This window comes from Pinus tabuliformis, chromosome 2_1 (genome assembly GCF_031772625.1).
Source record: "Pinus tabuliformis cultivar Carrire ecotype Pingquan chromosome 2_1, CPIR1, whole genome shotgun sequence".
NCBI classification, from domain to species: domain Eukaryota; kingdom Viridiplantae; phylum Streptophyta; class Pinopsida; order Pinales; family Pinaceae; genus Pinus; species Pinus tabuliformis.
The window spans coordinates 265,360,707-265,375,269 of NC_142299.1; the positions used below are offsets into that span (position 1 = coordinate 265,360,707).

Below are 14,563 nucleotides of genomic sequence, written 5' to 3' on the forward strand. Positions count from 1 at the left end.
GAGTCAGAATCCCCGGGAATGACAGGCTCAAGCAGAGCGGCGGGAAAAACAAGGAGAAAACACAGGTGGAAGACAATGAACCAAGCAGTAATACAATAAACCAAGGCAAAGAAGATGAGGGTCTGGAAGAGAATGAAGACATAAACGCTTCAGGACAAAATTTGACAGGATACAAGGAAAAACAACAAGGAGCAAACGAGGAGCCCACAGACAGCAGGCGGGGGAACAAAGAGAAGGAAGGGGACACAAGCTCGAACCCCAACAAAGACTCAACAGCAAACGGTATTTGTAAACCAAGGAAAGCTGACAGTCTTAGAGTTGTAATAACGGATCCAGAAATACAAGCCTATAGAGAGCACATGACAGAACATGCGGTCATTTGCAAGTTCATGGGAATGTGGCCAACTGAAAGAGCCTTGTGTCAGTGGATCAGACAACATTGGAAGCCCAGAGGAGATGTCAAACTGCATTTGGGAGCCAAAGGTTTCTTTACAGTTGTGTTCACTAACCTGGAAGACAAGGACAGGATTTTCGATGGAGGCCCGTATTTCATGGCCTCAGCTGGTTTATACATACGACCATGGAAACCGAACTTTGTTCCGGAGAAGGAATCCTTCACTCAGGTTCCAGTGTGGATCCGCTTGTTTTCTCTCCCGATAGACTATTGGGGTTTGAATGCTCTAAAGCAGATTGGAGACCAGTTGGGGACTTTTGTTAAAGCCTCAGAGGCAACATTGCAGAAGAAATACACTTCCTACGCAAGAATATGCGTGGAAATGGATGTATCAGGGGCACTGTACGAGGGATTATGGCTCGAATACAGGGATGAGGATTATTTTCAGGCAATAGACTATGAGCAGATCCCGTTTCGCTGCCGGAAATGTCATGAACACGGACATCTAATAAGGGAATGCCCTATGAACAAGAAGGAGGAGGACATTAAAACAGAACCAGCAAACAAAGGCAAAGATAACTTTATAACCCCGAAGTCAAGGCAGAGAGCCAACAAAAGAAGGGCACATAGAACAGGAATAGAAAGAAACAACAACAGCAACACTTTTAAGCTCTTAGATCTGGAGACAGACTCAGAGGAGTTACAGAAAACCAAAGCAGTAGGTAAGGAGCTAAGAGACAAGGAAGAACGTACCAGGAAAGAAGAAGAAGAGAACAACAACAACAACGAAGTCCAAATGGGGGAGCAACCAGAAGAGCCGGAGGAGGACACAGACATGTTGACCAGTGATGGAGGGAGCGAGGACATTGAGTTGGAGGAAGTTTTAACCCGGGAAGGGATGAATCTACCTGCCCTAGTGGAGAGTTGGAAAAATCAAGGTATAGAAACAGTACCAAAAGAAGAAATCAAAAAAATCAGTGATTTGTTTACAGCAAGGCAGAAAGCAGCTCTAGAAAGGAAACATAGAAAGCTAGGCATCGCAAGAGGTAATAGTCTCCACCCGAAGAGTCTTCTTTGGAAATCATCAAGCTCACGACAAAAGAAGAAAAGGGGCCGAAAGATAAGCAATGAAGCTCTGCAGGAGCTAGGAATGATAATGATCAACTCAGGGAAAATGAAGGCTCTCAGAGCCTTCCCGTCCTTTCAATAACTCCTTAAGTTTATCATGAGGATCATTTCTTGGAATGGAAGAGGGCTAAATAGCCAAGCAAAGCACAGAATGCTGAAACGCAAATTCCAGAAATATAGACCGGAAATCATGTTCTTACAAGAAACAAAATGCAATGGATCCAACATGACAAGGTTAACCAAGAAGATAGGAAGGCACATAAATTTTCTAGAAGTTGAAAGTCAGGGCAGAGAAGGAGGACTGGCAACCCTATGGGACACAAGAGAACTTCAAATACTATCTGCAGAAGCGAACAAGCACTTCATTGCTGTGGAAGCTCAACCCACAGGTAATTCTGAATCTTTTTTATGTGTAAATGTATATGGACCTCAGAAGATAGAGGATAAAATCAGTTTCCTGAATTCTTTAAATAGGCTTATTAGCAGGCACCCAATGTCCAAATGTATTATGGGGGGTGACTTCAATATGATAACAACCCTTCTAGAGAAGAAAGGGGGTCTTAGGAAACTCAATAGGGATGCAGAGTCTTTCATTAGTTTCATTGAGAATGCTAAATTGGTTGACATTCACACCAAGAGTGGCAATTTCACTTGGAACAATAGAAGAGGGGGAAATAGAATGATAGCCTCTCGCTTGGACAGATTTTTGGTTTCCGAGAGCATCATAATGGATGGTATCCTTGTAGAGTCAGATATCCTTCCCAGTGGAGGTTCGGACCACTGGCCAATATCGCTCATAGCAGATGTTCATGGCACACCAAGGAATAAACCCTTTAGATTTGAAAAATTTTGGTTGGATCATCCTAGCTTCCTTCAGATGGTTGAAAAATGGTGGTCAGAACCTATGGAGGGTGAAGGCTCTAAAATGTTCAATTTGCAGAAGAAATTAAGACTTACTAAGGATAAGATAAAAGAGTGGAATAGAACAGTTTTTGGGGACATTTTCAAGGAAAAAACCTCTATAGAAAATCAGTTGGAACAAATTCACAAAGAATGGGCAGCTGGACAAAGCAGTGAGGAATCCATCGAACAGGAAAAGACTCTAACTCAATAGTGGCATAGTCGATGTCGGCATGAAGAAATCCTATGGAGGCAAAAATCAAGGATTCAGTGGCTAAAAGAGGGAGAGTAGAACACAAAATTTTTTCATAGATCTGCTCTAGATTACAAAAGTTCAAACAAAATTCTTGAGTTGAGAAATGAAAATGGGGAGTCAGTTAAGAACCACCATGACATATCAGAGTTGCTCACAGCTCACTTCAGATCCATAACACAGGAACCGCAGTAAAACAGAGGAGAAGCCATAAGGGAACTTCTAAAAGCCATTCCTAAAGCCATAAACTCTGAGCAAAACTGGTCCCTTAATAGGGAAATCACATTGGAAGAGGTAGAGGAAGCTGTAAGAAGCATGCCAAATGATAAAGCCCCTGGGCCGGACGGGTTCACAATCAATTTTTACAAGGCCTGCTGGAACATTGTGAAGCAGGATATCTGGGAGGTTGTAGAGGACTCCAGGCGTTCTGGAACCATTCTCAAATCCATTAATTCGACCTTCATAGCGCTAATTCCAAAGGTAGAGGAAGCTAATACACCTGAAAAGTTCAGACCTATTGCTCTCTGTAATGTTATCTATAAAATAATATCAAAAGTTATTGCCAATAGGCTGAAGCCCATTCTCCCGGGGATCATCTCGGAAGAGAAATCGGGTTATGTAGAGGGAAGGCAAATATGAGACAACATTATCCTCGCTCAAGAGATGATCCACACTCTCCACACGAGGAAAAAAGTAGGGATGCTAATGCAACTGGATTTATCAAAAGCTTATGACAAGGTGAGCTGGAAATACCTCGAAGCAATTTTGGATGCTTTCGGTTTCAACAAGCATTGGGTTAACTGGGTTCTGGCCCTTATCAAATCCGCGAGATTCTCGATCTTAGTCAATGGGGCCCCCTCTAAACCATTCTCACCTTCGCGAGGAATAAGACAGGGCGATTCTTTATCCCCTTTCCTATTCGTTATCCTCATGGAGGGTCTCAGTAGAATTATAGCCAAGAAGAAAGTTGAAGGGGCAATTAAAGGTCTTCAACCGATCCTAACTATTCCTGCTACTACTCATCAACAGTTCGTGGATGACACTATGTTACATGGCAGCCCCACAGTGAAAGAGGCCTTGGCATTCAAGGAAATCTTAGATCTCTTTAGCAGAGCCTCAGGGATGGAAATCAACTTCTCCAAATCTACGATCTTCTTCTTCAACACTCATCATGCTATTCAAGCTCACCTTTCTCAACTTCTAGGCTTCCGGATAGGCAGTTTACCTTCGAGATATTTAGGAGCTCCCCTTACTCTGCGGCCTTGGCAGAAAGTGCACTGGGAAAAGATCATAGCCAATATGGAAAACAGATGCAAACACTGGACACACAGGGCGCTTAACTTTGCAGGAAGATTAATCCTCACAAAGGTTGTGTTACAGTCTATACCGCAGTACTTATTATCCATGCTACCAGCCCTCAAAGGGATTCTTCAACAAATCAGAGTGATACAGAGATCCTTTTTATGGAGTGGGAATGGGGACAAGAGAAAATGGGCGTTAGTAGCCTGGAACAAATTATACAAGCCGAAATATTTGGGGGGACTAAATCTTGTGGATCCGGCGGTGATAAACATAACCTGTGGAGCAAAGCTATGGTGGAGATGGATTAAAGAGCCCATATGCCATGGGCCAGACATTGGAAACACAAGTACATCCCTAACTGCAATCATCAGGATCTCATTAGATTGCAGGAGGTTGTAGAGGGCTCGCCCATATGGAATCTTGCAAGACAAAACCGCAGCCTAGTGCAGGAAAATAGCTTTTGGGAAGTACGCAATGGTAGGCTAGCCCTGTTTTGGGAAGATGCATGGCAACAATTCCCCAAATTAGACACCCCAGAGTTAGCACAGCTCAAATAGTTCAGCCAGCTCGAAGGCAGAAGCAGAGTCTGTCATTACTGGGACTTGAGCAGCAGAGATGCAAACTGGAGAGAATGGATACACCTCAACGCTGATAACAACATTGAGGGAAATGAGAGCATAAAACAACTCAACAGTCAGATTTGTAAGAGAAGGATAAGGAAAACAGAGGAAGAGGATCAGCTCAGATGGGGTATGACAGGAAATGGGAATTTCTCATTAAAAGAAGCGAGGGAACTGTTAGTAAAGGCAGAACAGGAGGAAGCAACGCCCTGGTGCAACAAAGTGTGGGACAACTTATTTTGGCCGAAAATTAAGACCTTTTTATGGTTACTAATGCGGAACAAAACCCTGACATGGGACAATCTACGAAGGAAAGGGTTCGAAGGGCCTTCCAGATGCCCGATGTGTTCAGGTGAAGAAGAAACTATAAACCACCTATTTAATTCGTGTGATTGGGCAAACCATCTATGGAACTGGATGGAGGGAATTATGCGGAAATCAGACCGAGACCGAGAGTCCATCCAAAATACGATTTTAAACTGGCAAAACAATTTCTCCAAAAACCAGAGAGTCAATAACATATGGAAAGCCATGCCAAGCTTTGTACTGTGGACAATATGGAAAGAGCGCAACAGGAGGGTATTTCAGGATGAAAACAGGAGTATTGAGCATTCAAAAGTAACTATTCTTACAAATATTAAACAATTGATTCAGACAAAGTGCAAGATAGATCCCGAAGAAAAGCCTTCGGATCGAGACTTACATATCTTGAAATGCCTTCAACTGGAAATCAACCACAGCATCGCAACGCCGAGACACCAGCAAGAACCAAACTCAGAGGCCGATAGATGGACTTGTCCGCCAGCGGGAGGTTTGAAGCTGAATTGGAGGTGTTATCAGAGACCAGGATAGCTGGAATTGGAGGTGTTATCAGAGACCAGGAAGGAGAAATTGTGCATATTTACTGCAGAGAGTTGGGGGAAGGCACGAACAATGATATGGAGTTCGCGGTGTTAGAACAAGGATTGAAAATTCTAAGGAATCTACCGACAGGCAATGCAGTGGTAGAAGGCGACTTGTCCCTAGTTATTTCGGTCAAAAAGAGAATTCAGGGAGGCACTCAGGCATGCAAAGCCACGAGACACTGGAGGCTCGCCAAGGTGACAGAGAACATTGCAAAGTTAATCGGCGAAATGAAAGGTTTAGTCTTTCAATCGGTCAGGCGTAAGGCAAATGGGCTAGCTGATTACTTGGCAAACTACAGCATTGACAACCAAGACAGGGGATGGGACACATGTTGGCAGCAAGTGGACTGTCCTCACCTTAAGGAGAGATGCCTACAGCTGGCAAGAGAGGACGTGGGCAATTTAAACCGGGCTTAACCGGAAAGCGGTAGACTATATCGGTCCCTCATGATGAAATACTCGGGAGATGATATGAGTGGCGAAGGTTGGCACAGATCGAAAGGACAAGCTAGGCGTATGCACTTATGGCAACAAAGGGTGAACATAGATCACATCTTCAAGTTGATACTTCGAAGGGACTACTGTAGCTGCCCCCATCAGCAGGATCGACATTTGGCACGAATATATTCATCAATGCATGAACAACATTTATTTGTATAGCAGGCGACATCACGCAGCATTAACGGCCACCCGCAGGAACTATGATAGCAGTACTCCCACGATGTTTCGGGAGGTGAGGCTTAGCGTGGGAAACCTCACGGCGAAGAGTTATTTAACTAATTGCTGGAGCAATGTTTCATTCACTCCTTCTAAAGGCATTACTTTGGGTTACAATTGTTCTCGAGTCCGAGCTGCTATTCAAGCGACGGGTAACAGGGACGATATGGATACTGGGAATTGTCAGAGCATCAATGCAAACCAGGAGCTCCGGGCTGCAAGGAGCGCATATGAAACTCGAACAACTACAAGAAACAAATGAAGAATTGCTGAGATGGAGGCCGCGGTAAAGGAGGAGGAACAGCTGCGCGATGAGGAGAAAATCACAAGGGAGGTAGATTGGTTGATCGACCCAGGCACTGCATCCAGGCGTGCCACTCAATTCGTGCGCACACAAGTAGAAAGCTGGCGGATCAAGACCCTTTTGGCGAAAGCTCTGGATTCCATGGATGCTGGGAACCAGAACTCTCAAGGGGAAAACCATATATCTGAAGCCCAACTAAATAGTCTGATGGAGATTTGCGGAGCGTTGGACAATAAAATTTCAGCTGTGCATGATGTGGCGGAAACTGTCAATAAGAAATTAACACTGCTTATTAGACTTCTCCGGCAGACCTTAAGTCCGGATCCCCCGAGTTCTGATAGCAAGCAGCAAGCACCGCCGAAGGAAATTCACAACTACCGATCCCTGCTGGAAAGAGTGGACAGGCATGTCCTGGAACAGGGTTTGGACACTGCAAGTAGGTTCGGAATGCCCCCGCAGTGAATCGGGTTTGTTGGTGCCATCTCTTCGGCCTTGTCTGCTGTCATGTTTGTGCCATCTCTCTGGCTTTGTCTGTTGTCTGTTTCTGTAGGCCTCTATGGTTTTTTGTCTGGTGTCTGTCTGGTGTCTTGAACTGTAATTTTGTCTTATCCTGATAGTGTGCTAGTTACAGTGATGCAGTTCAAGAATTATCTATGTTATAGATATGCGTAGGAGATAAATGGCTAAGGCCACCCTGCGCGGTGTGCGGTTAGCTTTTTGAAATATCATAGTTTCTGGTTGTCTCAGGGCTGGTGTCTTGTGTCTTTTGTACTGTCTTCATCAGGTCTCGATCTGCCACTGCAGATTTTTTGTACAATATTTTTGTTTCATAATATATCTATCTAACTTACACAAAAAAAAAGATACTCGTGATGTACGTGTTGGTACTCACCATGAACCATCAAAAGGGATAAATACTAACATTTGTACTAGATGTTGCAAAGGAAACGCCGTAAGGCATAAATTGAAGAACACAAATACAACAAAAGAATACTTTGATAATTGTCCTGCCTTCCCACTCCTGGACTATTTAATGATTAGCTTCTGCTGCTTATGAATCTCGGCGCTGATTTCCATTTCTGACTCTAATTTCTTTCTTGACAGGTAATTCGAATTGGGTATGAGATGTTACACCATACTAATTCCAATATGGGAGATTCCAATCACATTCCAAGGAATTTTTTAAGATGTGGATGTGACAAAAGGTTGTTGTGGAAAGTGCTGTTTGTATATGGGAAATTTCTTGATCATTGTGTATAATCTTAATGTTGATAGATATGTCTACTAAGTGGTTCCAGTTAATGGGGCATTGATTTGAGCGTTCAATATATTTTTATTCTTTATTAAAGTATTCTTTTGTTGTATTTGTATTCTTCAATTTATGCCTTACGGTGTTTCCTTTGCAACAACTGTGCAAATGCTAGTATAATTCCTTATAATCATTGCTTTTACCATTTATAATTCTTTCGTATAGATCTACTTCTATCCAAATTAAGACACTTTGTCAAGTGTATTTGTACTAATTGAAATTAGTTCACACCTCTCATTAACTTTTTAATTAAATTTTATATGGAGTAGAATTCTTTAAGGTTAATGTTTAATTTATCCAATTTTGTTGTTTTGTTAGATAAAAATAATTAAATGAAATATGAGTTTGATGTAAACCAAATTGAATAAAAACTATTTAAGAGATTGTTTCTACTAAGGCTATACTTTCATTTAAATATGTTTTTGACGCAATTTACTCTTCCATAAATTCGACTATTTTGGAATCACATTAATTGTTAATTTTCTAATTTCATAAACTCAAATGTGATTCTTAAAACTTGAATACACAACCTAAAAGCATGATAAATGTATAAAATTAATTCATATTATAAAATTAATATGAATTACTGTGAGTATATTTTCAAGATAAGAAAAATTCCCAATATGATATTTATGTAAGCTTATATAATGAATAAATATCAAACTTACATATTGAATAAGTATCATCCTACGTAGAGATGTGCAAAAGCATAATCTTGGTTACAACCTTTCACGATATTCCCAACCCATTGCATAATGAACTAATGTAGGATTTGGGATTGAACTATAATAATGAAGCTTTAAGATTTGGAATTGTTTTGTTGCAAAAACACTGGTTTGAAAGATAAATATTTATTATAATGTTAATTAATTTGGATATTTCTTATTATTATTATTTTATAATGATAACAATAATACTTATCTTTCATACCTACATAATTTTCGTAGATAATAATACTTAATTTATTGTGATAAAGTCCAAGTGAACGTTATGACACTAATATTGTTGGGTCCCTATAATACTAGTGATTACCCCATTAATATTGTAGTTGTATCCCTTATTAATATTGTTGTGCCCCTATTGTCCCCATATTGTTATTATTGTGCCCCATAGAATCCCTCTATTGTTATTTTTGTCGCTTTATATTATTATTGTTAGGTCGGCTGGGTTATATTGTGACTCCTTAGACTCCTTTATATAGAAGGAGGTTTTGTCATTTGAATCATCCAAGAATTGTTCATTTATGTAATGTAAAGGAGGTTGCCCCCTCGAAGAGGCTGAATTTTAAGGCGTTGATCTATCTTTTCTATCTTTTTCTTGAGCTGGTTTCATAACATTTGGTATCAGAGGTTTGGATTTTAGGGTTTCGCTACTCCAAACAGGTCATCGTGGTATTTTCGCTATAACTTTTTTTTTTGCGACGTTTCAGAAGCTAAAAAAAAATCCATTTGAGAAGAAATCGTGCTGAATATCGTGTCCAAATTTTAGGGCTTTTCGCGCTATATTTTCGGAGATATGATCTCAGGAACTTTGTCTTTTTGCAAACTCCTGAATTACATTCCAAACAGGTGACCTGGGGAAAATCATCATAACTTTCTCTCTGAGCAACGGATTGAAATTTCATAAGAAGGTATAGAAAGAGGACGGGTTGTAGTTTCTTGTGTATATTTTTCAGAGCCAAAGGTCAAAACAGTGACTCGTGGCACATCGTACAAGTTCGCTCTACTAAACTAGTCTATAATCAGGTCACTGTGGGAGATTTCGCATAACTCTTCCTTGGAGAATCTAATTTGGATCACACTAGTGGAATTGGAAAGAGGACATAGAGGGCTACTGCAAGTCGCAATTTCAGAACAGGATGATCCGAAAGTATAGAGATACATCAGAGGCAATATCGAGCTCCTACAAAGTGAAAAAGTGTGTAGATTTTTTAAATTTTTGCTTAAGCTTGGTTTGAGAATTTATTTTGAAGAAATTCAAAGGGCATAGTAGAGCATTATTATTGGTAACTGATGCCCCGAGGAAAGAAAATGCAAACACCTAGTAAGCAACCTAAAAGCTCTAGCATGACTCATGAAGAAGAGGAAGAAATGCTACATGATATATCAAAATTACAAGACCGAGTGCAACAAATGTCACTCTCAAAAAAGCTAATAGAAACTAAGATAAAGGGCATGGAAGCTAGGATGGACGATTTGAAGATAGATTTGAAGACAGATTTGAAGAGAGACATGGCAGATTTGAAGACAGATTTGACAAACTTTCGACAAGAAATACTTAATAATGGTGAAAACGTAGTAAAGGAAACTCATGATGCGAACAAAAGAAATGTTAATCATGATTTTATAGACTCTAATGTGGGATCGAAGATCTATCATATTCCAAAAATTGATATGAGGAAGTTTGATGGCAAGGATCCCGCAACATGGATATTACAGAGGGAGCAATTTTTCGATCTCAATAATGTGCAAAACACACAAAAGGTACGTATTGCAACTTTATATTTGGAACCAAATCAGTTTGTATGCTATCAATGGCTTTGCTCTTGTAAATAAATTATCACTTGGGAAATTTTTACAGAAGAATTGACAGCACATTATGAGGATACAAAAAGCAACACTTTTTTTAGCCAATTGATAAGTATCAAACAAAAGGGTTCAATAATGGAGCACATTGAGGAGTTCCAAAAATTGAACATAAGGGTAAAAAATATTCCAGAGGAGCATAGGATTGATGTGTTCATAGGGAATTTAAAGGATAATATCCAACATGATGTTCACCTTTGGGAACTTGAGTCATTAAAGAAGGCATTCAGGTTAGCAAGAAAAATGGAAAGCAAAATTATGGCAACCAGGAAGCATACCACTCACAACTATAAAGATGGAAGTGTTGTTGCCCCAGGTATTCCACAACCTATAAGGTTGACACCACAACAATTGGAAGAAAAAAGAGCAAAAGGGCTTTGTTACAGTTGTGATAGCAAATACACTAAAGGTCATAAGTTTGCTGAGAAGAAATTATTCTACATAGATTGTGAAGAGGAAGAAGAAAATGAGCAAAAAAGGTCAAAAGAAGAGGATATACTCCAGGAACAAAGCCTAGATAAAGAAGAAATGAATCCCACCATAATTTGTAATGCATTGGCGGGAATTACCACTCCTCAAACCATCAAGATAGAAGGACAAATCAAGAAGAAAAAGGTACTAGTCTTGATTGATTTAGGAAGTACCCACAATTTTATTCATTGTAAGGTAGCAAAAGAATTGAATTGCTTCTTATATCCAGCACCAGTCTTAGCTACACCAGACTTCACAAAAACCTTTATTGTGGAATGTGATGCTTCAGGAAATGGAATTGGTGTTGTTTTAATGCAAGATGAAAGACCCATTTCTTTTGAAAGTCTTCCAATCAAGGGAAAGTTTTTACACAAAGCTATTTATGAGAAGGAAATGTTGGCAATACTCCATGCACTTAAGAAATGACGACCCTACCTAATGGGAAGACACTTCAAGGTAAAAACGAATCATGATAGCCTTAAATACTTTTTAGAATAAAGATTATCCTCTGAAGAGCAACAAAAGTGGGTCACAAAGATGTTGGGTTATGACTTTGAAATAATCTACAAAAAAGGGAGGAAAAATGTGGTGGCAGATGCACTCTTAAGAAATGATGAGAATGTGGAAGCATTGTTGTGCGCCATTTCTATTATCCAACTAGATTGGATAAATGAAGCAAGGGAGGAATGAAAGAATGACGAAGAAGTGTGGGCACTTATTCGAAAGTTACAACAAGATTCCAGTACGTCTGATACATTTAGCTGACAAAATGATTCGTTATGGTACAATGATCGCTTATACCTCTATAATAATTCCCAGCTAAAACAAAAGATTCTTATGGAATTGCACACTTCTCCCTTAGGAGGGCACTCAGGATTTTTAAAAACTTACCATAGGGTTAAGAAGGAATTTTTTTGGGAGGGCCTTAAATTAGATATTCAAAAGTTTGTGGTGGAATGTTTGATTTGCCAACAAAATAAAGTTGAAACAATTAAGACACCAGGTCTATTACAACCTTTATCCATTCCAAGCCAACGTTGGGAGGAGGTTTTAATAGATTTTATCACAGGTTTACCCAAGTCTGAGGGAAAGAGTGTCATCGTGGTGGTAGTTGACAGACTTACCAAGTATGCACACTTTTGTGCATTATGACATCCTTTTAAAGCCAGTACAGTTTCTACTGCATTTATGGAAACAATTCAAAAGCTACATGGAAACCCAAAGATTATTGTAAGTGACAAAGATCCCATATTCACTGGAACTTTTTGGACAGAATTATTTTCTTGTCTTGGTACTCAGTTAGCTCATAGCTCATCTTATCATCCTCAATCTGATGGGCAAACTGAGATAGTAAAAAAATGTTTGGAAGGATATCTTCGTTCCTTTGTATCTGATAAACAGACATAATGGGTCAAATGGTTTCCTCTGGCTGAATGGTGGTATAACACTTCCTTCCATACAACAACAAAAATGACCCCATTTATGGCACTTTATGGATATAAGCCACCATCCATCACATCATATTTAAGAGAAAATTCTAAGGTTCAAGCAGTGGAACATTACATCGAACGTCAACAACAAGTCCTCCAACTCTTAAAGGATAACCTCGTGTTGGCACAGAATAGAATGAAACAACAGGCAGATCAACATCGCAGCGAAAGAAGTTTTGATGTAGGTGATTGGGTATTCCTACGGCTACAACCATATAATAAAATGTCCCTCAAGCAAGCTAAGAAGGATAATAAATTATCACAAAAGTATTATGGTCCGTACAAGGTGTTGCAAAAGATTGGTACTATGGCATACAAATTGGAGCTTCCTGCAGCTTCTCGATTGCACCCAATTTTCCATGTTTCATGTTTAAATAAGGTTATAGGCGACAAGCTCCCAGTTCAAACAATATTGCTAGAACTTGACAAGGAAGGAAAAATTATATTGGAACCAGAACTCGATAGTTACGAAATCGATCAATTTCGGAGTATCTTATCAAGTGGAAGACCTTATCCGCTGAAGATTCCACATGGGAGGATGAGAATTTTATACAGAAGCATCTAGAACTATTCAAGCGTTGAGGACAACACTTTTTTGAAGGAGAGGGGCATGTTGGGTCTCTATAATACTAGTGATCACCCCATTACTATTGTAGTTGTATCCCTTATTAATATTGTTGTGCCCCTATTGTCTCCGTATTGTTATTATTGTGCCCCATAGAATCCCTCTATTGTTATTTTTGTGGCTTTATATTATTATTGTTAGGTCGGCTGGGTTATATTGTGACTCCTTAGACTCCTATATATAGAAAGGAGGTTTTGTCATTTGAATCATCCAAGAATTGTTCATTTATGTAATGTAAAGGAGGTTGCCCCCTCGAAGAGGTTGAATTCTAAGGCATTGATCTATCTTTTCTATCTTTTTTCTTGAGCTGGTTTCATAACAAATATTTTATTAATATGATTAATATAATTCTAAAATATGTTAGAATTTGATTTTATTATTAATTTATATTAGAATTTAAAATCCAATTATAATAAGAAATTTTCATTAATTTTCTTTTCAATAATATGATTTTAACACATACATAACTGTAACAGCAATTGCAATTACATTTACATCTTTTTTTGTTACAAATTGACATCTTGTATTTGGTCATCCTGATAACATAGTTAGATGAACTCTTGATAAAAATATGGTAAATTCATTTGATGCAATTAATTAATTAAATATCACAATGCTTATTTTTATCAACATTCACAATCATATTTACAATTTTTATTTATTCTTAAAATTGGTATCTTGTATTTAGTAATCTACAATATAGATATTTTCTCAAAAAAATTATATAAATTTATTTAATACAAGTAATTAGTTAGATACTATAATAATTAATAAGTTGAATGTTATAATTTTTCAAATTTATGTTTTATTTACTTTTAGTAATTTTGTATATTAAATTTATTATATTGTTTCTTTTTTTTAACTTTACTCTACCCTTTTTAACTTTACTATTTACATGGTCACATAATTTTTTATTTTTTTTTGGTAATAAGCATTTGATTAGCGGCAACTGTATAATTGTACGATGTTGTTTGTCTCATATGATTTTCTGATTCGATAGTACCCATCATTTAATAAACTATCTAATGTTTGGTGACCGGGTGAGTTAGTTGGCAGGATTTTTCACGATGGTTAATTGATTTCTTTTATGCTGGAACTCCACGCGGCTAAAGGCTCACTCCCAAGGTATTGCATGCAGACCACGGTAGCCTTCACATGGCCTCCCATGCCTACTGCCGTTGTCATTAATTCCACAGCTCCCGCCCTGTACATGGCCTGAGCAGGTCGTCCGGCCCTGACACTTCCTCTCGGAATTCCAGCCTCATCAACGGTGTAGCTTACACCTCCTGAGATTAGCTCTTCTCTGGAATGGTTTGGTATGACCTCATTTGTTTTGGAAATTCCACTATGGAGGCCGCTCTGAGATGACCCTTCCTTAGCCTTCCAGCACGACTAGATACAACTATACTAGTGTGAATGACAGCCTTACTGCCTTCGAGCTCATGGTCCAGCTGCAGCCAAGATTGCTTCAGGTAGCACTGCCATTTGCAGTTGAATTTATTCAGTTTCTTCTTTTATTTTATTTTATTTTATTTTCTTTATTCTTCAAGCTGGTCTCGT

The 14,563-nt window shown here is 39.0% G+C and overlaps 1 protein-coding gene across 1 annotated transcript; it reads left to right on the forward strand.

Annotated features, from left to right (window-relative positions):
- The first annotated feature begins 1,748 nt into the window (after nt 1–1,748).
- Nucleotides 1,749–2,636, forward strand: LOC149199769 (uncharacterized). The gene has a single exon (XM_089400699.1). It carries the CDS (start codon nt 1,749–1,751, stop codon nt 2,634–2,636), a length of 888 nt encoding a protein of 295 aa, XP_089256825.1.
- Nucleotides 2,637–14,563: the final 11,927 nt, after the last annotated feature.

What these genes read in the sequence shown, in the direction of transcription:
- LOC149199769 (XM_089400699.1), top strand. Translation starts at nt 1,749, where the DNA reads ATGACAAGGTTAACCAAGAAGATAGGAAGGCACATAAATTTTCTAGAA.